The 26,267-nt window shown below is 32.4% G+C and overlaps 2 protein-coding genes across 3 annotated transcripts; both read left to right on the forward strand.

Annotated features, from left to right (window-relative positions):
• Positions 1-487: 487 nt before the first annotated feature.
• On the forward strand, positions 488-15,580 carry LOC111056184. Of its 2 annotated transcripts, none has more exons than XM_039437376.1 (4): positions 488-797; positions 10,482-10,731; positions 13,632-13,901; positions 14,901-15,579. In XM_039437376.1, the coding sequence occupies exons 2-4, from the start codon at positions 10,513-10,515 to the stop codon at positions 15,072-15,074; spliced, it is 663 nt and encodes a 220-aa protein (XP_039293310.1). In that variant the 5' UTR covers positions 488-797; positions 10,482-10,512; the 3' UTR covers positions 15,075-15,579. The 2 variants fall into 2 exon arrangements, with proteins under 2 accessions (XP_039293310.1, XP_039293311.1); XM_039437377.1 differs by lacking the exon at positions 488-797 and adding an exon at positions 815-897 and having other exon boundaries at positions 14,901-15,580.
• Positions 15,581-18,156: 2,576 nt separating this feature from the next.
• LOC111056180 lies at positions 18,157-26,028 on the forward strand. The gene is made up of 4 exons (XM_022343514.2): positions 18,157-18,572; positions 20,019-20,256; positions 23,927-24,199; positions 25,837-26,028. The coding sequence occupies exons 1-4, from the start codon at positions 18,511-18,513 to the stop codon at positions 26,026-26,028; spliced, it is 765 nt and encodes a 254-aa protein (XP_022199206.2). The 5' UTR covers positions 18,157-18,510.
• The last annotated feature ends 239 nt before the right edge of the window (positions 26,029-26,267 follow it).

Consider the following 26,267-nt stretch of genomic DNA (forward strand, 5'->3'; position numbering starts at 1 on the left):
TTCAAACTGTCAGTATTGGTTAGATGAGAAGCATTGTTTGCTATTAATGAGGATTGCTGCCGGTTTAAAATGAATCTCATTGTAGTGAGATTTTGTTCTGATTGGCAGCATTAATTGAATGAGACGCGTAGTTTGTTGTTTACAAGGATTGCTGCCGGTTTAAAATGAATCTCATTGTAGTAAGAATTTATTCGAATTGTCGGCATTGGTTGAATGGACGCATCAATGTTATTTATACAAGGAGTACTGACATATTAAAGTGAATCTCAGGAAAACGCGCGGCTCATGATTAATTATTATTGTTCTGCACGCTCGCTCTACTACCACCACTACAAATCAACTGAGCATTGTAGGTCAACACACACACACACACACTCACACAAAACACGTTGTCATGGCAACGGGAGGGGGTGGTTTCAAGGGTTGGGAAGCGGGAGGGGTTTACTACACAGGCGCTCCATTACTTGGATGAAGTCAGAACGTCTCTCGCGTCTCGTCTCACAGTGTGTAAGGGTGTTAAGTTTAGAGGGTGTGTCCCCCTGCCCCCCCCACCACTTTTCGGGGCTGTATGTGCAACAGGGTGAATTGATTTATAGGGGGGTACAAGCCCCTGGTGGGAAACAATACGGGGGTGCACAACATCTGTAAATTCAATCAGTTCACTGCCAACCACCGAGACAGATGTAGAGCTCCCTGCTTTTCTCTGCCTAGAATAGATCGCGCGACGAGGAAAGCACTTGGAAAATCGTGGAAAGCGGTTGGAAAACCTCCTCCTCACAATAGAACAGTGTAGTCTGGTGAGTGAGTAACTCTTCTCCTCTTTTATAGCTGTATCTTTTTGTGGCAACTTTCCTTCGCCTGGGTTGGGCGCTGATTTACAGCTAGCATATTCAACAGGTAGATTTACTTTTTCCATTCTAAATTGTGTATCTGGTTTCTTTGTGGCTACAGATATTCTGTTAGATCAACACTGTATTCAAACGTTGATTGGAGTGGAATAGAACTTTTAAGTGAATTTATATCTACATCACTGATACGGTATAGTATCAATGTACAAGGTGATGATTAGGGTAATAGATGTCGTATTAGAAAAAAATAAAAATCTCAGTACCGGGACCCTTTTTGAATTATTTTATCACATTAAAATAATTCAAAAAAAGGGTACTGAGATTTTTATTTTTAGTTATATTTATATTACAAGTAGCCCTATACAGAAAAGAGACAATATAGTATTCGATTTTCGGAATTTTTTGTATTAGTCTGCTTCATCATAATTTTGTATTAATTTGATAGCTAATACTTTTTTACTTTGTAACATACATTAAATTAAACATAATGCATATTATTATATTATTATATTGTATATTATGATATTATATTGATAATAGAAGTGGACATATTATATGATTAATATACGTTGGACATAGTGAAAATAGTCATCACATAAAGACAATAAATTAGACACTGGACTTTTTAAAAGCTGACATTGTATATTGTATTTTTTTTATTTATAATGAATGTTGTATATGACCTGGCTTATGTACTGATGTACTTTGGCTTAAATAAAATCATTCAATCATTGAATGATATCCTCGACACATATATTATATTATATAGTGAGGTATCATTTTGAAAACTTTCAATAATGTTTTATTATTGAAAATGTATAAAAAATATTATGTAATGCTCCTGAATTCATGAATAAACTCCTCTGGATGTGTTAAAGTAGGTAACTACCTCACAGATAAGATAATAGAATGAATAGGCAATAGAAAATATGAATATGACAATATTAAGTCAATTATATGACGATAGAATAGAACAGAAATACAAGGAGAATTTAATATTGGACTTGAAAGAGAAACTGGAGTTTTAAATGGATAATGATTTATCGGTGAGGTTGTGCAAGGAACCATATTATTCATAGTATAAGTTATTGTTAGTATAAGCATAGAGAAACAATAGCGTAAGTAGATATCCCATGGTATAGGGCATTTATGTGACAATGACCAATGTTTGTTGTGAATCAAATAGTAATAAATATATTATTTATTTATTTATGTCATAACTTTTACTGTTATCTCATGCTGATTACTGTCTATTATTGTCGATTTTTACTGTTTTGACCGGGTAAGAGTGTATGAACGGCACAATATGAGAGACTACCAGCGTCATAAAGCTTCACGGTAAAGAAGTACGTGGACTATTGGCTTGAGATAACAGTAAAAGTTGCGACATAAACGACCTATACCATGGGATATCTACTTATGCTATTGTTTCTCTATGGTATGATTAGGAAATATTCTCAAATTACTTGAAATTCATGGCTAGGAATGAAGTTTATTGTTATGATTGATATATTCGAATCACAATTACTGCCTCTATAGCTTGATTCATAAAATAAAAATTTATAATTACATTTTAGAAATCAACATAGTACCGTATCTCTTCTTTGTTCGAATTACGTAGGGATTAGGGTATTAGGAAGTGGACCCTCTTTATTTCAATTCATGATTAATCTATTGAATAAATATTTCCAACTTTACAATCACCTGTAGAAGAAAAATTCATAGGAGTTGTTAAGTTTTGAATTCGGTAGGAAATAATATTCTAATCTAAGAAATCCATTTCAAATAAAGAGTTAAATATCTGAATTTATTACTGGTGGAATGGGATTACAATAAAAAGAATATCGTCAAATGTATGTGAAGATCGTGGGTACCTCCATTGTTATCCATCAACCAATGAAAAAAAAACAGTTGAAATTGAATAGGCTATTGAATATTTTTTCTTCAACATTCCAACTTTGAAATCCTATAACTTCATATAAAAATGCAGTACCGTACTTTGAATTGAAGCTTCCTCGAATAGTCAGGTCTATGAATGATTTCTACTATAATCTACATTATTTTTGAAAGAGTTTCAAGGGATAGGAACAGAATCAAACTTATCTTGGAAAATCCTGGTTTGTAGGATGAAGTAAAACTTCTACCAACCGTGAGGTAGGGATCACGCTACACCTCGAGGTTGAAAAATACTAGGCAATAAATTATTGTGCTGGGATTGGTCGAAGGAATTGGGTCAACGGTCATAGTTACACCCTTTTAGCTGCCTTTTACGACATTTTGGGTTCATTTCTACTACCCTAACCTACTGAGGAAGGTATGTTAAATAGGAATCAATATTGTGGAATTTCTCCATATTTAATTGTAAAACACAGTTCTATTTTTGTCACATCGACCTTTACGGGATGTGATATTTCAATTTCAATTCAATTTCAATTTCAATTTATTAAAAACACACAAAACAAGACAAAAACAAAATTACAAAGAATTACGAAACAAATAAAACACAATAAAATGTTACAAATATTAAAAACCATGGGCTTTGTGTTTGGGTGTGTTGGAGAAGAGAAAAAAAGAGAGGAAGATACCTAGCCAACTATGGTTTCCCATGTAATAGGCAGGCAAAGAAGAGAAGAGAAGTAATAAGGAAAAAAGGGAAGGGAGAAAATAGAACTGTATTTTTCTAATTACAGAGGAAGGTTTGAATCTGGTGAAATAAAATAAACAATTTTAAAGAATATCAAACTAAGATTCAGGTTCACATTTTTTCGAATATTCTTCAAATTAAAAAAAAAGTCTAAAAATACCAAAGTTGATTCAGGAAATCAACTCTCCTCACTGGTTGTTCCACACCTTTTCATGAATATTTTCCATAGTATTGGAAAAAAATTAATAATGATAATAACAACATAGAACACAGTAACCTAGAGCTGCGTTTACACCAAAGTTATTAGCAAAATTTTAATAACTTAATCCTTATAGATTCTATTAGATTGAAGGAAACTTGACAAACACATATGTTCATCATGTGTATGATGAGTTATGTTCAATCTCATAGAATCTATGAGGATAAAGCTATTAACAAATTAAGTTACTAACATTTTGTTGATAACTTTGGTGTGAACGCAGCTCAATTGACATGGCTCTTATCCCAGTGTAATCAAATGATTTCCACTCAATGATAATCTTTTTCACTCAATTAGATCATTTCTCTGATAGATCTGAGTGAATATTCGCTTGATATTAGCCTACATTATTTGACAGAAGAATATACTGTAAATAAAAATTCTGAAATACACAACTATATAGGTAAAATTATCTCTTTTTCCGTGTTCAAATATGAGTACCTACCTATTTGCTTCCAAATATGAGTACCAAAATATGATCGATAGAATTCATAAAATGCATTATTATGATCCCTTATATAACGTTGTACCAAAAATGAAGAGACACTGTGCTTCATGGATTAAATCTTAAATTCTTTCAAAATGCGGTGCTTCATGGATTAAATCTTAAATTCTTTCAAAATGCGGAGCTGTATATATAGCATATTATTAGATTAAGTGGAAGAAACTCTTCCAAATCTCTATAACTCTTCATCAAAAGTATAAACAGACAAAGTTTCAGAATTTGCCAACATTGGCCCAAAAAACAGTGTGGGAAGAATAATCGTAGGATACTCCTAGAAAGTTTGGAGTTGAAACTACCAGAATATTATCTGAGTATTGAAGAGTGTAAATTGTATTTTGAAAAGTGAAAGTAACATAACCAAATCAAATCAATTTTTTTTTCAAATCAAAATTTTTTATTCACAGCAATACAAACAGTTAGGGTCCTGCCAAACCCAAAGGTTTTTCGAGGGGTGCCCAGTTACAGGAAAAAAATGAGTTACAAAAGATAAATAAACTTAGACAAAATAAATATTACACTTCGAAGATTTCAAGTAAAAAATGAAAGAAAACTAATACAAAATGCAAACATAAAATAATATGTATATACATCAGATTTTGATACAGAATTAATAAAAACAGGGAAAAATGAGAATTTATTAGAAAGGAATGAAATAATAAGGAAAAGGGAAAAATTGTTTTACACAAGTAATAGTACATTTTTATCGTTGAGGCAGGCGGCAGTGACAATAATGACAATATTTTGATTTGGACAGTATAGTATAAATTGGAAATGGGACAGTTTTGGGCATGAGCCTGTTGTGCCTTTCCTCATGTCAAGTATATATACACAATGTGATAAATAAATAAATATTTTTATTGTTAATATTACATTCGCCAGGATAAAATTAGTTTATTCTCTATGAAAGTTCAATACAAATATTCTCATGGATTGTTCTGAGAATAATACATAGAGTTGGGTACATTTTGATTAATCTGATAATAATATCAGAATATTCTGTGCTGTCTGGGAACGTGCTTGATGGATTAAATCTCAATTCCTCCCAAACTGCGGAGCTGTATAGCAATCAAATTAAGTGATGGGAAAATCGATTGAGCTGATTCCGTGTAGTAAAAGCTCTCAACAGGTCCAGATATGTATTGGATAGCTGTCAAAGTCATATACGCAAATATTTGCAAGGCTGCAGGAGTAAGCTACAAGGCTCACCATTCATTGTTTCCATGGTTACCTGTATACATTCCTATTCAGGCACACTGCTACTCACTTCAAACTGTCAGCACACAGTTGATTGGAGAGTATTGCTGCTATTTATGAGGCATGCTGACCGCTCAACCTGAATCTCACTGCTATCCTTTATTGATTGCTGGCTCCCTCTTTATTCAACAATGTTGTTTTGTTATAAGGATGGCAAACGTTCTCTAGGATTGGTTACAGCTATTGAGATAGTATTGTTTTATTCAGCACTTAAATTGTATCAACGTCTCATTTCAGGATAATTCTACAATTTTTGTTTCTGTTATTAATTTACTAGTAGTTATGTGAACAGTGGACCTCGCGCTCAGTAAGTTACATTGACCTGTTGTTATGTTTTTCAAAAAATAATAAATAATTTGTCAATTTAAAATGTCTAGGAAAAATCCTAAATAAACATAGAGCTTTCTGTCGAACGCGGTGACGTGTCGTCCCGGAATGTGAGTGTGAGCGCTGTTATCAGGTCTGGCTGCAACTGTCTACAACGTTGATGGAAATTCGACTGAGTCATTGTCAATATTGTAGAACCGTTCCATAATTGAATAAAAACACAAATATGAAGTCAACATGAAAATGTGACCGGTGTGGTCACGAAACCTTGGTCGTGTACTAAATAAAACAGTGAAGAATTTGACAACATATTTGTGTTTTTATTCAAGTTGATGAAAAGATAAATTTTAAAGATGTTCGATGTTTTTGAACGGGTAGTATTATAGTCCACTAAACAGCTGATTTATAATGAATAACTCTATAGTCTGATTTTTACTCTAATATTGGCGTATGAAGGAGGCTCCTTTTTCCTTTTATATTATCCTTGAAATGCAAAATTTCCAAAAACCTCGTATTTACGTCGACGCGCAATTTAAAAAGGAACATACCTGTCAAATTTCATGAAAATCTATTACCGCGTTTCGCCGTAAATGCGCAACATATAAACATTTAAACATTAAGAGAAATGCCAAACCGTCGGCTTGAATCTTAGACCTCACTTCGCTCGGTCAATTAAACCAAAATTGATGTAAATTTGTAATAGTTTTCCCAGAATTTCAAATGCATATAGTGAGGTCCACGTTATAATGGCAGTGTTTGATTAGCAATGGTATTGCTATACTTGTCCATCATTCAACAAAGCTGATAGCGCTGTATCTTTTTCGCTTTGCTCTGTTGCCAGATCGCCTTTTAAAAATGTAGAATTAATAATTAATTAACAAAATATTTCATCTTAATTATAAAACTTCATTATGAAATTATTGTCAAATATAATTACTTGCATAGTAAAATATAATTGATTATTTTAAATGAGAATGAACCGTTTATTACATCTATAAATCTGTATCATCATTCCGTCTATAGAAGGCATTGACAATTAGACAGAGGATCGGCAACGTTTTTCTCCTAACTTTCCACACTACCATTAAAACATGGACTTCACTATAGAACTCGTGTCTGGAGCGCAAGGCTCCTCTTATTCCAGCCACAACAAAAATATTGTTTAAAATATTTATTTTTTTTGCAATAAACATTTATTCATTTAAAATTCATTCATTGTCAGTGTGCTGGATTTGAATATATTCAATGAACTAAAAAGCGTTTCATGAAGGATAACAATTATTGCGCGATTGTGTTGACAGTGTGCGGGATCTGAATATATTAATCAATACCTTATACAAAACGTTTGATATAGGATAGTAGTTATTGATATTGTATTGTCAGTGTGTGCTAGAAATACGGGATTCTACATATTATTCAATACACTACACTACAAACCGTTTCATGTAGGGTTGTAGAAACTGTAGTTTTGAGAATGTAGTGACTGTGTTATTGGAATGCAAGACTGAATATTCACAGTACTGGGATATATATTTTATTCTATGTAAGAGAAAGATCCTCTGCTTCAATATGAGCAGAACAATAAATATCGACTTGTTAAGAATTTTTCTTGAAAAAGAGGCTACTGGTAATTTTTAATTCATTTTCAAAAAAAAAATTCAATTCGCATGCACTTATAGGTTTTTTGTTTATGGATAGGTACTAGCGTGAAGAAATGATAGCATCATTGGTATCTTTTCTATAATATTGAAATATATACAAGTGATAATATTGATTGTTATTTAAAGTTTAATTTTGACTCAATTAAAGTTTATTTGATTTTTTTTGTGTTGTGTGAATTTTTCTACTGATTTAATAAGTCATCTGACAAATAAATTCTTGATTCTATGAATATGTTATCCACAAAACACCTCTTAATCTACATTATAGAATTTGATTTTTCTTATTTTTGAACTAATAGTCGAGCGAATAATTGATCAGCACATAATATTATTCTCAATTGTAATGTCATAGGTGAGTATTATTGAATATTTAATCTTCTTTTTAGAGGTACTGATTATTAAAATACAATAAATAATTATCTAGTACTCTTCATTTTATTGTAGCACTTCCAATTTTAACTCTCCAATAGACATTCTGAAATGTGATTTAAATAAAATGTAAAGAAAACATTGAATTAGGCTAATGCTTTTCAATAAATTATAATTCTCCACGTTGCCAGACTCATATATTGCAGAGTTACTAATGATGATTTAAAAGAAAATTTATGACTCAAGGTAAATATTATGACAACATACTATAACCAATGTACTTCTAAATTGTTATTGTTTTTAAGTGTACAAGTGCTGGTAATGGAGACTTTGAGGTTTTCCATTATTTGTTAATTTCCCAGTTTTAAAATATTGATCAACATGATGATCACTTTGTCATTATTAATAATAAATTTTAAATTTCATTAAGGTACGGTGGCTATAAACCTTGAATCCATTAAATTAATTAAACTTCATCAAATTATCTATTTACTTCCCAACGGTATTGTCGATACACACGCTCATAATTTAATTAATCACTTGCCTTATTATTTTACAATAGGTACCGTACCTCTAGTGCAGTATTGTATAAATTGAAGTGGGCTCCTCAGCTTATCTGACTGACTTTTTGAATTGTCTGTCCGTAATTTTAATAAATTCATCACTGGTCAGCATATTCTATTAATAAATAATAAGAATTTATTATTAACTCAAGAGCTTTTACAAGCATAGAGTTTCGTCATACAGTAATTACAATACCGGTACGGTACCGTACTGTACAACATCTCAATATTGGGTACCTACATTATATGAATTTCATGAAAAAGTGGAAAGTAGAAGTGAATAAAATAAAATTTATTCACCAATTAACAACAGTGTTACAAGAAAATATTTTTTTTTAATAATTGATGTGGCTAGAAAAATAAATATTGTGCTCTAGCTACGAGTTCAAACATTCCTTACTATATTTAACATGATTTTAGAATTCATACAGCCAATTATTATTATCAAACGAAAATCCAAATTCAATGCTGTAATTCTATAAAACTGACTAGGGTAAGCATTCCTGACCGGCAATTAGGAGGTACTGGGTTCGATTCCCGGGCTGACAAATAATTTTTGAATAGTAGCGCTCATCGAATTCCCATCTAGCTGTTTACCCTGTTATCAATATTTGTAGTAGCAGAAGTCTTCGGGGTGAATTACAGCATTTGATTTGAATTTTATAATTTATAATTTTTACAAAGTAGGTAGCACTGATTGGGAGAGAAAAACTTAGGATACTCCTTGTACTATTTCTCTCCTAAATTTAGATAACATTTTAAATTTTCGTTTAATAATAATAATAATAATAATAATAATAATAATAATAATGATAATAATTAATTCATTAGCATTTGAATAATTGCAATATCTCAGTAATTTTCATCGGTAGATTTATACAGCTCTCTATAATATGATCATGACTAGTACAATACAGATAGATAAATCAAATAAACAATCGTATAATTAATATATAATTTAATCATTAATTAAAGATTAGAAATTCTAAAAAAAATTGAAAAAGATAATACATTTTATGATCAACATATTAAAAATGTTTGCTTTTCCAATTTTCTCATTTGTTTGTACTTCTAAAGTACCTATCTCAATTTTCCACATAATTGATAATGATATGATAGTGTACATGCCAACCTCCTACGAACAAATAGTTGCATTTTATTCATGCTTCACTATGCACTCACCCAACAAAATAGAACAACCACAGATTGTCAGTGTGCCAGGCAGATTGGAAATGCTTCAGCTCTTTCCCTCACTAAACAAGTTGGACCAAAACGTTGCAAACCAAATGTGTCCTCGCCCTTACATGCCGAAGGGTCTTACGTTTGTATATTGTATCGACCATCCCATGCCCCCATTCACATAGGTGCTACCTCGTCCATCTCAACAGCGGGATTCGAACCCACGAACCAGGCGGTGCTATCAGGGTGAAGCACAGAATACAGCATATTATAGAAGTTCTCTCTGACACCGAAGTTAGTATGCTTCCTACCACTAGACACTAGACCAACCCGGCCGGCAGTTTAGATCCGGTTCACACTGTCAACTTTTTTGAGAGCAACTTTTCTGTAAGGAATAGAACACAAGCTTTTCCTATCTACTGAGCACACTGCATAACTGTTCTATTTTGTAGGGTGAGTGCGGTGAAGCATATGGATAACAGAATATTACCACGCTTCCACTCCTAGTACGGTATTGAATTGAATTGAAACAATTACAGTTAGGGATGTCAATCCCGGGATTTACAAATTTTATCAAGAATTCCTTTTAGTTACAGCTACTCTTACAACTAAGTTGCTCTAGTGTGCCAGAGGTATAATTTTTGTAAAATCCTACCTGCTGTTCTACAATTTAGTTGATCTAGTGTGAACAAGCCCCTATATATAAATTTTGTTGGTATGAATTCCATTTGTAATGAATAGAGAATAGATTTGGAGTTTTTGAACGTTGTTTTTGCACAGAAATCAGTCATCCACCGTGGTCAGAATGACGAACAACTTGGAGTGTTATTTATAATTAATTGAGAATAAATTTTAACGCGGTTTTTGCACAGAAATCAGCCGTCATCCACCGTGGTCAGAATAATGACTTTGGAAGGCATCACATTCGAGTGGCCGGTACCCGAGGACAGGTACCTGGACGTGATCGTGCATCTGCGGCACAACTTCTTCGCCGACGAGCCGATCAACCGGTCGGTGCAGCTGTGTGAGCCAGGCCAGCCGCATGCCGAGTTGGAGGAGCACAGTTTGTCCACCCTCAAAGACGGCATGTCAGTTATGGCTCTCGACACCCACACTGGAGAGGTAAGTTCAACATACATTAAAACTATCAGATCTATGATATACACCATAGAGAAAAGATAGCATAAGCATAGAGATAGCATAATGGAATAGTTTGGGCCAAGTCTGTTGTTCCTTCCCAATCATATTTATATGATTTGTGATTGTATCCACAAATAAATAAATAATAAATAAAAATATAACCCACGTTATAGGTACCTAGTTTATATTACAAATTTCAAGCCGATTTTATTTTGTTAATACAAGCTGGCTACTGTCGACTACTATTAATCACAATATTATAATAATTATTACGGTACTGTTTTAGCCGGGTGAGAGTGTAAGATCGGCACAGTATGAGGGACTACCAGCGTCACATGTCGTAGCTCCACGAAAAACAACTAATAGGTCTATCGGCTTAAGTTGACAGTGAAATTTGGAGTATAAACGCCCTATCAGATATCTTTCATGCCATCTTCTTTTAATGTCAATGCAGCAGTGTTGTCAAATTGAATGTAAGCTTGCATTAAAAGATTGAAATTTCGCACAATTTGGCAGCACACGGATACTTTGTTCATGAATAAAAAACTAAATAATTTATTGTCTTATTCAGATTAAATAACATTAGCCTATTGGAAGAAAAAGAAAGGGATGATGTTACAAAAAGAATACGGTAATTCTTTAATTATTGTATAGAAACATATGAGATTGTAATGAAGCATATAATTGGCTATTATGAATGTTATATCAGTATTTCATAATAACCGGCATGAATTTGAAAAATTGTGGATGAATTGATCCATATATAATTCAAACAGAATAAAATACCGTGATACAGTTCTTCAAAGATAAGAATCTAGTCGATTTATGTATTCTATATTCCATAGTTTGAGGTGTTGTTGATCATTTTGATCATGTTGTTGATCATTCCCCTACTTTAGAATTATTATACGTAGGCTAGTATAGGCTATAATTATATATTGTGTAACATACGCAATGATAATGGCATTTTCGCCGAAACTAGTCGTGTTTGTTATATACTTTATTATAATAAGGGTAGTGATGCAGTGGTATATAATAAATACCGAGATACAGTTGGTTCTTCAAATATAAAAATCTAGTGGATTTATGTATTTTATATTCCATAATTTGAGGTGTTGTTGATCATTTTTTCCACTACCTTGGAAATTATACATTGTATATAATTATTAGGCCTATATTATTATAATAGGACCTTGCCTGACATAGGGCACATGGGTCTATGTGCCCTTTTTCCGGCAATCGTTTCAAACGAACCGCCATGATTTCCTGTACATGCTTGCCAAGTTTCACATAGATATCTTTTTCCTGTGATGTTTAACATAAACTTGATTGAAGTGGTGGCAGCTGATGTTCTTTGAAATAGTTCCCTCGTTCACTGTTCAGAGATTTTATTAAGTGAGCTTGTGAACTGTTAGTTTTATGTTCATGAGATTACTATTTCATCTATATATATATAAGCGAAATGGCACTCACTCACTCACTCACTCACTCACTCACTCACTCACTCACTCGCATAACTAAAAATCTACCGGACTAAAAACGTTCAAATTTGGTAGATATGTTCAGTTGGCTCTTTAGAGGCGCACTAAGAAATCTTTTGGCAATATTTTAACTCTAAGGGTTGTTTTTAAGGGTTTAAATTTCGTCTTTTAGCATGTATATTCTTCTTCTCCCAATCTCTTAATTATAATTGAAATTTCCATATCATATGTTACTATAGAACTATAATCTAGATAGAGTACCTCTTCGAAACAGTTGTTAACTGGCTACTAAATTAATAATTTTGTCAGGTTGGCATTAAGTTGAGTTGACTTTGTTAGGTTGGCACCAAGTTGAAGATTTAAATGCATTTATCGCGGAAAAATTGATTGGGCACTGCTACTTCAATCCTGGGAATATTATATTACTAGCCGTCAGGCTCGCTCCGCTCGCCATATCCGTTTAGCCAGACGTTTAGTCTGGACCCCCGACTGGATTGTTCTAACATATGATAAAAATGCTCAAAAGAAAAATGCAGGCGAGCGAAGCGAGCCTGCTGATCTTATTCTTGGACGAACCAGTCGGGGGTCCAGAGGGGGCGGAGCCCCCTGGCTAGACGGATATGGCGAGCGAAGCGAGCCTGACGGCTAGTAGTTTTATAAAATCATCATGGAAGTAGTAGTTGAACAAAAACAAAACACAAAAATCACACAAATGTGAAAAGAGACAGTGCCAAAAATTAAATCTTCAAAAGCCATTTCCCAAAAATGAGCTATTGCCTTATGTGCCCTTTGTCCGGCAAGGTCTTATAGTACTATACTGTACTATATAATTAAATATTGTGTATTATACACAATGATAATGGCATTTTCACCGGAACTAGTCGTGTTTGAAGCTTTTTAATAAGGGTAGTGTTTTTTTTTTTGTAATAATTTAACATTAAAATAGCCCTATTAAAATACTTGATTAGATATTATCATACACAATATATTTATGAAAACTTTGTAGTAGGCCAGAACTGGAGAGTGTTTAAAATAATCACATCTTGTACAGAGCCTACTCCTAGAGAGGTACTCCTCGTCTAGAATCTAGGGCCTAGGGTAACCACACATCAGAGATAAAGGAAGATACATTTTTCGTTTCTCTATGCGCACAGTGATGAGGAGGCATAGATATGAGGAGTTATATGTAGAGGTAGCAGAGGAGAGCTTCACCGCTCCACATTATGAATAAATAAATCTCTATTCAATGACAATTACATTACAGAATAACAATAGTCATATATTGAATTTAACATGTTTTGACACTATAAGCAACAATTGAATGGATCATCAACTCAAATAAAGTGAAAATCTTTATAATTTATCTTGAAAAAATAACATGATCAATACATTTTTTCCCAGGTGATCGGAGTTGCCTTAAACGGGGTTCAGCACATGGGTGACCTAAACGCCGCTCAGGAGAAGCTTGAAACGATGACAGACGGCAGTTTCAAGCAGATCTTCGGTTTACTCTACAGTTTAAACCAAACGCTGGATTTGTTTTCCAAGTACGAAGTGGAGAACATTTTCGAGTGCCGTATACTGTCGGTTGACTCCCGGTTTAGAGGAAGAGGGCTGGCTAAGGAGCTTATGAGCAGGAGTGAGACAGTCGCTAAGGATGCTGGATTCAAGGTGAGGTTTGGATATTTTCTCGAAAGGAGTTTTGGATATATTTATGACTTGTGTTGTATGATAAAACAAGTTTATTTCGTCATTTAGCAGTATTAGCATAGAGTAACAATAGCATAAGCAGATATCCCATGGTATAGGGCGTTTATGTCGCAACTTTTACTGTTACCTCAAGCCTATTATTGTGTCGATCACTGTTGATTTTTGCCGATTTTCACTGTTTTTTGGGGGTGAGAGTGTATGAACAGCACAATATGAGAGACTACATGCGTCACACAGCTTCACAGGAAAGAGCTACGTGGACTATTGGCTTGAGTTAACATTGAAAATTGCGACATAAACGCCCTATACCATGGGATATCTACTTAAGCTATTGTTTCTCTATGGTATTAGGTAGGTACTACTCAGAGCAAACTTGAGTGAGGTGTAATTGAATGAAAATTCTGAAGTGAGATACGGTATATTGAATTGAAAAAAAAATATTTATTCATAATCATATACGGGTACATCAGGAGCAGCGTCAATATAACACAAACAAACATAACATAAAAAGTAGTAGAAAACAGTCTCAAGCTGGGTTTCACCAAAGTTATCAACAAAATGTTAATAGCTTAATCCTTATTGATTCTATTAGATTGAACGGGAACTTGACAAACACATATGTTCATCATGTGTATGATAAGTTATATGCAATCTAATAGAATCTAAAAGGAGGTTGGTAGCACTGGCTACCGTGAATGGTTGCTCGTGAAATGCGTCCGTAGTTTTCTTAAATTTAAAATGTTAGTGGCTGTTTTTTTCTCATGATCAGAGTATTTACCAGTAAGAGTTAGTAGTGGCCTTCCAGTATTGTATGAAAATAGTGAGTTTTTGGACGAAAGGTGAATCTTTTAGTGATAGACTTGTGTTTCTAACCTACTGATCGGTGATTGTGGAGCCTGATTGTTTCCATTTATACATTTCTGAATGAACTTTGAACCCTGGTTTCTTGTTTGCTTGAAGGTATTCAAAGAAGACGCCACAGGACTATTTTCGCAAAAAATAGCGGCCAGTCTGGGCCACGAAACCGTCTACGAAATGGAATATTCCAGCTACACGAATAAAGATGGCGAGATCATTTTCAACACACCTCCACCGCATAATTCGCTGAAAATAATGGTCAAGCTTTTACAGTAAAACACCAACCATTAAACAGACAATAAATACTTAGGAGATATATAGTGAGGTCCACGTTATAATGGCAGTATTTGATTGTCATTGTTGTTGTTATCCTTGTCTATCATTCGACAAAGCAGATAGCTCTACCCTTTTCTAGCTCCGCAACACTGCCAGATTGTTTTTTATCAATGTAAAAAAATAACTAGTAGTTCTGTGAACAACAGACCTCGCGCTCAGAAAGTTGAATTGAATTGAATTGAAAAAATCTTTTTTCATGAACATGTACAGGTACATTAGGAACAGCGTCAATATACAAACAACATAAACATAAAATGTAGTAGAAGAGTAAAAAGTAGTAAGTCTTACCTCCTATATAAATAAACAAAAATCGATAATCAACAATCACAAACGCACAGTGCTATCTGCAAACTCCTGCAGGGAGTACAGACACAATGATATTAAAAACTCCTTGAGTTTTATACTTAATTTTTTAATGTTATATTGACCAGTTGTTATGTTTTCTCAAAAATTGATATATAATAATTATCATTTAAAGGGTCTAGAAAAAACCTAAATAAACATGAGATTTCTGTCCTATCGTACCGTGACGTGTCGTCCCAGAATGTGAGTGTGAGCGCTGTTATAAGGTCTGGCTGCAACTGTCTACGACGTTTATGGAAAGATACATTTTCAAGATGTTCAATGTTTTTGAACGGGAAGTATTGTAGTCAACTGTCTACTAACGTTGATGGAAAGATACATTTTCAAGATGTTCGATGTTTTTGAACGGGTAGTATTATAGGCCACTAAACAGCTGATTTATGATGAATAATTCTATAGCTGATTTTTACTCCAATATTGGCGTATGAAGGAGGCTCCTTTTTCCTTTTATATTATCCTTGAAATGCAAAATTTCCAAAAACCTTGTATATATGTCGACGCGCAATTTAAAAAGGAACATACCTGTCAAATTTCATGAAAATCTATTACCGTGTTTCGCCTTAAATGCGCAACATATAAACATTAAGAGAAATGCCAAACCGTCGACTTGAATCTTAGACCTCACTTCGCTCGGTCAATTATTAAACAAAACATTTCATCTCAAAAAATTTTTATTCATAGTCATTGAAAAATATGTTATTTCTTCGACAAATACAAAATAATTGACCATTTTTAACAAAATTGAACAGTTGATATTACATCAGATACAGTAAGTATATCAGCTATCGTCTTTTGAAGGCAGTGGCGAGGCAGAGAATCAGCAACGTGTTCTCCTATCTTCCTCCACCGCCATTATAACATGGACCTCACTATAATATGATATAGTCTATATTTATATGATAAGGTGGTACACCAAGAAGTCACTGTCTATATAATATCATAATTATCATATCAAACAAAATCGTTCCAAGTAATTTTGTTATTGATTTGATCATTTTTTTCATGAGGATGATTCTCACATCAGCCTTTGGCTTGTACTTGGATGACAGGGGAAGTTATGTCGATATAAGATGAATGAAAGCTATTTGGAACACATATCGAAACACTCTTGTGTGTGTTTTTTCTAATAAGGGTGGTCTCAGAGACGAATAATGCCATATTTCAACAGTATATTTTCTCTAAGGTAGTGTCCACATAAGGTCGCATCAAGCTTATGCGTGGGGGGTGTTGGGGGTGTTGACAAGGATGTTGATGATTTGATAATGATGGGAAAGACTCTCTTCTGTTTAGGGCTGCTTGTAATATAAATAGAAATACAAATCTCAGTACCCTTTTTTTGAATTATTTTATCACAACATGTTTCAACATTCATCCCATTTTCAAGTGATATGTTGAAACATTTTGTGTTAAAATAATTCAAAAAAAGGGTACTGAGACTTGTATTTCTATTTATGATGGGAAAGATCTTAAAATATTAGTATGACTATTCATTTGGAGTTCATAAATTCAATCTTTTTCAGCATAAGCTGCTACTATACGCATGTTCTGAGGAAATCAGTTATCTCATTTTCATCTTTATCATAAAAATTATCCTGTTTTAGGTCGCCATCTATCAAAATACATCTATATTAATAGACAATAATGTTTTTGAAATATAAATGTGAATGGGGAAACAACTAGTATTTAAACTCAATGGCTATTAAAATAAATTTTAAGAATAAAAATAATTTGCATGAAAAAATCATCAATATTAATGGACCAGTTTTAGTAGAAAATCATGCTGCGTTGAAATGACGATTTGAACTTTGCGATTTTAAAAAATATTATTTCATATTGAATTAAAAAGACTAAGAAATTGTCAAAACCACAGATTTATTGATACTTAGAAAGACCGGTTTCGGTTATTACACCATTATCAGAGATTGACAACTACACAAAAAGTAGAAAAACATATTTCAGTCCTTTTATTCTATTTTTAACAGAGACAATAAGAGTTAGGTATATATATCGTACGTTATTTGGGAATCAACTACATATATAGATTCACTAATAATAGAGTAAGTTTATTGTTAGATAATAAACAATATTATATACTATGGTGTCATAAATATGAATGATTTATTGTGTGTAATAAATTAATGGGTTATTGAATGTGAGCTGATTATGAATGTAACTAAGTTACCAATATTGTTATTGAAATTCAAAGAATTTCATCTAGTCATTAACAATATATATGATATTATGTATACCGTACTCATAATAATGTTGTTCACAATATTATTTACAGACAATAAATGTAGGTGAAAAGGAATATCATTATTTTAAAAGTATATTGGTTATGATGGATTTTTAAAAAATGTAATAGATGTAACAAATGTTGTTCATTATATTAACGCTATATGTGATATTATATTTGTATGTTGAATTAAACATTGATGAAAAGTCAATCTGCCTTTGATTGAGATTTTAACCAGTAGGTATGTGAAAATGTGATGATTAAAAAATCTATTGGAGAGTTAGTAGATGATAATTTATAATAGCAGAATGATAATATTTATTAATCAGAATAATTATTAATGCTAATTATTTTACAGTAAAGCAAAATTATTCAGGAGATAGTCCAGCAATAAAGAAAATGACTGCTTTACGGTTAAGTGACAATCAATCCTGTTGAAAAAAATTAAAGTACCGTAATCGAATATTCATTAAACACCTAAATCAATTATTATATTTCTTATCTAAATTTATATAGTCATGTCTAAGTTATAACGTTCAAGAAGCCATTTTTTCCTAAAATAAAAGTCATTAAGTATCGTAATAATATTATTAAATTAGATACCGTATAAATTTTCCAAGATAAAGCAGAAAAGGGAAATCCGTCTTTTCAACTGAAAACCTGTAGGCCTATTTTACAGCTGGTATTATCAAACAACTCAGTTCCAAAGTTGAAAATTCAATTCATCACAATAACCTAAATATTTATTTATAAATTCTAGTTGAAAATATATTTACAATGTTTAGAATTTTAAATTTGAGAAGCAACTATCAGAAAATAATCAAGCCTATGATATACCGGTATGTAATTTGATTTAATAAATAATGTATAAATAGCTTTAAATTGCGGTTTCAATGTGCATAAAAATAGTTTTTACTGCAGTAACTATATTACCCAATATAGTACCGTAGTAATATAATTACTGTATTTTTTACCACAGTTAGTTCAGCCAACATAGATATAAAACATAGAGCGTGCTTGAAATTTATACTGTCGTTCAGATTTTTAATATATTGTTTAAATAGCCTACCTACATAAGAGAAGTCCAGACCCAATTTTTTCAGATAAAATTTCCGTGTGTTGGATACAGAGTGGTCCAAAAAGCCAGTATTTTTGGTTCATTTTTTAGTTTTCAGCTCTTTCCACCAAATCCAGTACCGTTAATTGGACAGATAAATTTGCTCTCGCCTATTTTTAAATTATTAAATTTTGAATAAAATGAGATTATTTGGAACTCTCTACCTGCAATGAGTACTGAGTTACAATTTTTTTAAATGAGAGTAAAAAAAAAATTTTGATAAATTTTAGTTTTTGATTAACAATTCTTCATTTTTATCATTTGAATGTATAATTCAAAATCCCTCTGGGCGTAATTTTGTGCTCTACAATCTGAGATCAGGTAGAGTGCTCTATATCCCATATAGATGTCCAGGTACACCTGATAACAATATTCTCCTTGTTGCTATTAGAAAAAACGACTAGCAGTCAGATATTTTACAATAAATGAATTAATCACTCACTGTGACAACGCCATTGGTTGCAACCAAGAAGATGGCGGACCTGCCGAAAGATGTCGTTGTCACAGTGAGTGATTAATTCATTTATTGTAAAATATCTGACTGCTAGTCGTTTTTTCTAACAGTAAAAAGTGATTTAATAATAAGCAGTTCGTGATGGAAAACAACATTGAAGAATTCTCCTTGTATTTAGAAAAACCACTAGTTTCTAGCTTCAATCATCATCACAAGTGACTATATAATTCTTTAAGAGAATTTTCATTGATTCAATGTATGAATTGAGGGCTACTTTCTTTTATTTATAAAATAGAATTTTATAGTAGGTACCCTTTGAAATTAATAAAATAATAGATTAAGAATAAAAATTATAACAACTAGTTTCAGTGTTGACACCATCGTCAGGTTACAAAAACTAGTTGTTATAATTTATATTCTTAATCTATTATTTTATTAATTACAAAGGGTACTATAGGTAATTATATTTTATAAATAAAGCTAAGCTATAGTTTTGATAGAAAAAAGAGTACGTTACTTGATAACTTTTATTGTTCTTCAATAAAAGGGTGCTAAATGATTTCCACTGAAAGACCTTATATATTAAAAGGGTACCTACTACATAATATTTAATTTATTTGTACATAAAAGTACGGCAGTCCTAACAAAGTGAACATACATGCTTCACTTAGGTACTTGATAATAATTGTCTAGCACCTCTGCTCTACTCCACAGATACTCATCAAAGCCTAGAAATAGATTGGAAGGAATAAAATTCGAATATCCAGTGCCCGAGAGCCGGTTCGAAGAAGTGGTCAATCTATTTCGAAATCATTTCTATGTTGACGAACCGCTGTTAGCCGCTTTGAAGCTTTGCAAGCGGGGTGAACCCCAGCCCGAGATGGATGACTATTGCATGAAAAACTTGAAAGAAGGGTTTAGTATTGCGGCACTTGACGAGAAAACTGATAAGGTATTCCATTTATTTATTTACAATAGAAATGACACTGATGTTATTACATTGGTAGATAAAATAATAAGATAGCCCTTGTGCTATTTTCCTTCCAAATTTATTGGTGATGACACAGTCCCAGATAAGATTATAATTTCACGTGTACAATTTCTATACAATTTTAATCCAAAATAAACAAAGAAACTATAAATTTTTAATTTAGATGACTGAAATTAATGAATTAATTAGAAATATACCACTCAATAATTATTCAGTACCAACTGCCTGTCTCTGACATTATGCGACCTGAGTAAAGCATTTGACTGCATATCTCATGAAATACCGTAGTGATTGGCAAGATTGAGCGATATTGTGTGGGTGGTGCTGTTCTCCGGGCTCTCAAATCATACTTGAAGGATCCAAGACAGGTCATATCCATTGGAGGTGCAAATTCAAGGGCTCTGTCTGTAAATCATGGTGTCCCTCAGTGCTCGGTTCTAGGACCTGTATTATTCTTGATTGCAATCAATGACCTTGATCCGCATTATTACCTTTATAGTGGATTTCTAGATCATTGTCGACCTCTCTTCCAATCCACAAGTGTAATGACCATCTACAGTCATTACATTTACTTGTGTGCTGTGTATGTGCGAGCAAATCTTGAAAAGTTTTTCAAAAAAAAAAACACTAGAAGTCAAGGTCTCATAGATGTGCCATACCGTCGCTTGTCAAAGACCCGTGATGCATTTCCTGCATTGATTGGCCTTGCGGATCTTCAATAGGCTGCCGGGGGATTTGAAGATGTTGAACACACCAGCATTCAACCTGAGACTAAAGTGTTGGCTTAGGAGAAATCCGTTTTATTCCATTCAGGATTTTTTTCTTAACGACTTGGTAGGCCTTGTCTGACGTGTAATGCCATCTCGATAGTTGAAAATGTGATAATTGTGAAAAGTTATATATTTTAAACTCTTGACGCAACCCATCCGGCATTGCTGGTATTGGTGAAGAGGAAGGTAATTCAGGTGAATTACCACTTGTAACGATAAATTAATATTGAATGGAAAAGACTAAGAAATTTGTCAAAAACCACAGATTTATTGATACTTAGAAAGACCAGTTTCTGTTATTACACCATTGTCAATCTCTGATAAACTAAAACTAAAATGTTTGTCCAAAACCACAGATTTATTGATACGGTACTTAGAAAGACCGGTTTCGGTTATTACACCATTGTCAATCTCTGATAAACTAAAACTAAAATGTTTTAGACAATCAGAGATTGACAAACTAAAGTTTTAGTTTTAGTTTATCAGAGATTGACAATGGTGTAATAACAGAAACTAGTCTCTCTAATATCAATAAATCTGTGGTTTTTTGACAATTTCTTAGTCTTTTTCATTTAATATGAATAATTACCACAATATCAACTTCTCAACTACACAAACAGTGATATAATATTGAGTTAAGGTACTTAAGAAAATTTGGAACCAAATTTATTCTTATTTCATAAAAAATGATAATTTATTCAGTCAGTCATGTACAATATTACACTTTTGTGAGAAAGCACATCAGGCTTATGTCTCTTCTCAAATTCATAGCCTACTACAGTCAAAATCAAAATTTAATTTTATTAAAGTTCAGGTAGGAGAGACGAGGGAAAGGATTCTGGAGAGTTGCAATATATATAGTAGGAGGAGAAGATGATTTATTTTGTTATTCATTCAATTTACCTATCATTTCATTCTAATAAAGGTGGCATTTCATACAACACTTGAGCTTTGCTCTTGTATATCTCATGTCAATTATTAATAAATATAAAAACAGATGGAGAAGGAGGATGTATAGGAAGATGATGTGAAAGGAAGAGGCGGAGGAGGTATAGGCGTACATAAAATATTGTATTATGTTTAGAAATGTATGTTATTTTCTATTTTTCATTTTTTTTTTGCCAAAATACTGATTGGGAGAGAAAAACTATATAGTTTTCATACCGTTTTATAGTTTAGTGCTAAATTACAAAAAATATAAGTTACCTTAAATATACCTACGCTGTACTTTTCTTTGCAAGTTTCGATAAAATTAAAAAAGTCCAAAATAAAGTAGTTATGTAAAATTATGTACATGATTTTAAAAAGAACGGTACAATGTGACTGAACAAAAATCATCTCTACTTACACATAGCCTATAAATATTTTATAGAAATACTATACGCAATATACCAAAGGACCTCACCTCTTGTACACCTAATATTTTACCTCTCACTTCTTAACACGTCTGCAAACGCACGCAGAAACAGACGGACGTATGCAGATATACAGAGAAAAAGTCCCTCCCCAGGTGTTCGAATGTTGCAACACACACATACTACACACGTCCTTGTCTGTACTGCATATATGTCTGCTCACATCTGCAAGCATACATTTTATTTTTTCCGTCTGTCTACATACGTCTGTCTGCTGCTATTGTGTGTTCGCCTTTAGTATCATAAATCATTTATTGGGGAATAAAAATCACTGTGTTTGGGGAGTCAAATCCCCCACTCTAGACGTCAGACCAGAGTATATATATCAGTTATCATCGTAATTACAAGCTAACACCGTTTATTGAATAAGAAGCATATATAGGCCAATATATACAGTTCAATTGACTTAGGGTACGGTACATGTTGTATGGAAATATGGTAATTATAGGCCTATTATTTGTTATAGGTATATTATATTATGTGTATCTCATTTTATTCTTACATAATAAGGCTATAACGAGTTTTATTAAGGAGTTTTTCTGCCCAAACAGGTTTTTGTAACCTTTGGGATTATTTTCCATAATAATGATGATTCCATAATAACCAATGATTAGTAGCGTATACATGCATCATATTATATATTGTAATAATGATTTGTGACTGTCAATGAGATAAATAAATAAATATGTGTTGTCTTGTTCAACTGAGTTAATTGGTACTATTTTAACCCTAGACAATACATATTTATTCATTTAATTACTTACCAAATAAACAATCACAATTCATCAAAATAATTGGAGAAACATATTGTAACAATGCATGCTGGACAGTAGCCTACATGACAATCTATATCATATTTTATTTTCGGTTTTTATTTTATCTCTACAAACATTTATGTAATATCATTTTCGCCACACTGCACAGAAAGCAGCTGTTTTCCAGTCCCTACATAGATCTGATAGATCTACATAGATTCTCATTATTTGTGTTTATTATTCAATACTTAAAACATTTATAATAATATCATCTTATTGACAATTTAACGAATAAAAAAGTATAAACTCAACCTCCCACATAGTTAAACATAATCTTTTAGGTTATTTAGACAAATCAGAATAAAAAATAAAAATACTTGGACAATTTCCTGATATTCAGATTACCTCAGATTTGCTAGAGCTATGACCTTCCACTTCTGCTTTCGGAAGTGCTTAGTAAACAACTATTCTCATGGTATATTGTCACGATAGTGATATTGTTTGTTTTTCTGTGTGGCGAAAAATACGGTAGCGTTTGCACCACGGGCAAAAATGTTTTTCCGGCTCTCAATCTTTTCTAGTCCTCGGCCTACGGCCTCGGACTTGAAAACCGATTTCGAGCCGGAAAAGTCTCATTTTCTGCTCTAGGTGCGAAATATACTATTTTGTCAAAATTTGAACAATTTCACAGGTGATTGCAACCGTAATGAATGGAATCATTCACGATTGTGACCCAGACGATTTCAACGAGAAGCTTGAAACAATGACTGGGAAAATAAAGGAGATTTTCAAGCTGCTCTACTATTCCAATCAGCACTTGGATCTTTTCTGCAGATACAACGTGGAAGAAATCTTCGAGATTCGCCTTCTTTCGGTGGATTCTAAATATTTCGGCAGAGGACTAGCCAAGGAGTTGATCAAGAGAAGTGTGGATCTGGGGCAGGAATCTGGCTACCGGTACGTGGTAAATTATTCTTAGATAAAAGATTTTTATTAGGAATTGCAACTGCTGGAATATTATATACTGTAAAATAATTATTAACTCATAATAATAATTATATCCAATGAAAGTTATATATAAATAAATAGAACTGAGAACTTCTGCTACTGCAAATATTAGAAGTAACTTACTTAGTTCTTTTTATAATTATAGTTCTTTTTATCATAATAATTATATCCAATGAAAGTTATATATAAATAGAACTGAGGACTTCTGCTACTGCAAATATTAGAAGTAACTTACTTAGTTCTTTTTATATAGCTATTATTGAATATTTGAAATAATTATTACGGTATACTACTGCAACTATTAGAAGTACTTTGTTCTATTTATAGAGCTTCCATTGGATATTTGAAATTAATTATCATACACTAATAAATTCTTCTCATTTGAGATAATTTTAATAATTTTCTTTGTTGAGTGGATTTGAGGGGTGTTTTTGATTGCAGAGCCATAATTATTTAATTTGAACATAATATTATTATAATGTCTATCATAATTATTTCAGCACATCTAATAGGGCCTGGCACACACAGTAGAGATTGATTGATTGATTGAGTACTTTATTTATGTGTAGATTACAATATATACTGGTATATACACTTATATACAATAGCTTACAATACAGCAAAATTATAGATGGATTCACATAATATAGACTAAGAAAATAATTATTATTGAACTGTATTTATGATATGAAAAAGCAATTTGTAATATAATAACTATAGATAATTATATTGTTATGCATCTACATAAATTAGCGGAGCTTTGGACATATCAATGTCCATTCTTCGGAAAGATTATTAAAAATATCCTCCCCACTAACTCTCTACAAAAAGAGAGAGAGAGAGAGATCTGCTATCCTATATAGGTTTCTAATATATCTTCAATCGCTCTCTTGCTCTCCAAGATGAATATTATATAAAAACCTACAGGATCGCAGATTGCTCTCTGTGAGGCCGGGTTCTAATGCTGAATATTTTTATTTATTTATTAGTTTCATAATTTTTTAAATTTAATATTATACACTACTGTCCAATAAGTAGCAATTTAGAGGAAAATGTCTTTCAGAACCAAATGAATACGGTACAGTGCAAAAATTTCTGTGCTCATTTTGACAGTGCCTAGGCACCCAAGATTTTGATAATCTACGGTTAGATAATGTATATTTAGAATAATATTTTTAATTTATTATTTTGTAATTTCGCAATGTATAATTTTAATGTTTATACAGTAAATGCAATAGGTTTTCCAAGACCTGGCATGTGATAAATAAATCAATCAATCAAAGAAGGCAAAGATTTCAGTCAACATACATTGACACAGAACCAAGAAACGTTGAAGATTTATAATTTATTTCAATTTATATTATTTTATGTTGTGGTTAAATATGTCTAATTATCCTAATTCCAATCTCATGGATCGTATATTGTGAGAAAACAAATAAATACTTTAATATCTTTCTCACAGGCATGTACGGTACCCATAAGAGGAGCCTCCAATGAAATGTATTTTTATTTTTTACATGCAAATATAATATTGTATTGTTCATATTTTTTTGGAGAATGAAGAATTTCAATTTCAATTCCTTTATCTTCCAGATAGCAAAGGCCGATTGCACAGGATTCTTTTCGCAGAAACTTCTTAGCGGTTATGGATTCCAGAAAATCCACGAAATCAGATACTCGTGCTATAAAGATAAATATAAGAATGTGATATTCAGAACAGCGCCACCTCATGATACATTGGCTGTCATGGTTAAACAATACCCTGATAACAGGTGCTTAATATGAATGGTAATAATGAATAAATTTTTTAGCTATCTTCAAAATTTTGAAAGACCTACCTGACAGTTCCAAGATTTTCGAACGAATTTCCAATATAAGTTCCAGGATCTCAATGTGAATGAAATTTTCATGTACTGTATGTTGTGAACAAATGTGTGGTATGAAATCCCTAGAATGTGGTGAGGATTTGCTTTAGTTTTAACTGTGGTGATATTTGTATATTTTTCATTATTTGTAACCCAAAT

The sequence above is a fragment of the Nilaparvata lugens genome, chromosome 11 (genome assembly GCF_014356525.2).
Source record: "Nilaparvata lugens isolate BPH chromosome 11, ASM1435652v1, whole genome shotgun sequence".
Lineage (NCBI taxonomy): Eukaryota > Metazoa > Arthropoda > Insecta > Hemiptera > Delphacidae > Nilaparvata > Nilaparvata lugens.

Bases quoted from the DNA above. Each gene is read 5' to 3' on its own strand.
- LOC111056184 (XM_039437376.1), top strand. From the start codon at position 10,513: ATGACTTTGGAAGGCATCACATTCGAGTGGCCGGTACCCGAGGACAGG. The intron at 10,732-13,631 runs GTAAGTTCAACA...ATTTTTTCCCAG, and splicing joins TCGACACCCACACTGGAGAG to GTGATCGGAGTTGCCTTAAA. The intron at 13,902-14,900 runs GTGAGGTTTGGA...GTTTGCTTGAAG, and splicing joins CTAAGGATGCTGGATTCAAG to GTATTCAAAGAAGACGCCAC.
- LOC111056180 (XM_022343514.2), top strand. From the start codon at position 18,511: ATGTTTAGAATTTTAAATTTGAGAAGCAACTATCAGAAAATAATCAAG. The intron at 18,573-20,018 runs GTATGTAATTTG...TCTACTCCACAG, and splicing joins ATCAAGCCTATGATATACCG to ATACTCATCAAAGCCTAGAA. The intron at 20,257-23,926 runs GTATTCCATTTA...ACAATTTCACAG, and splicing joins TTGACGAGAAAACTGATAAG to GTGATTGCAACCGTAATGAA.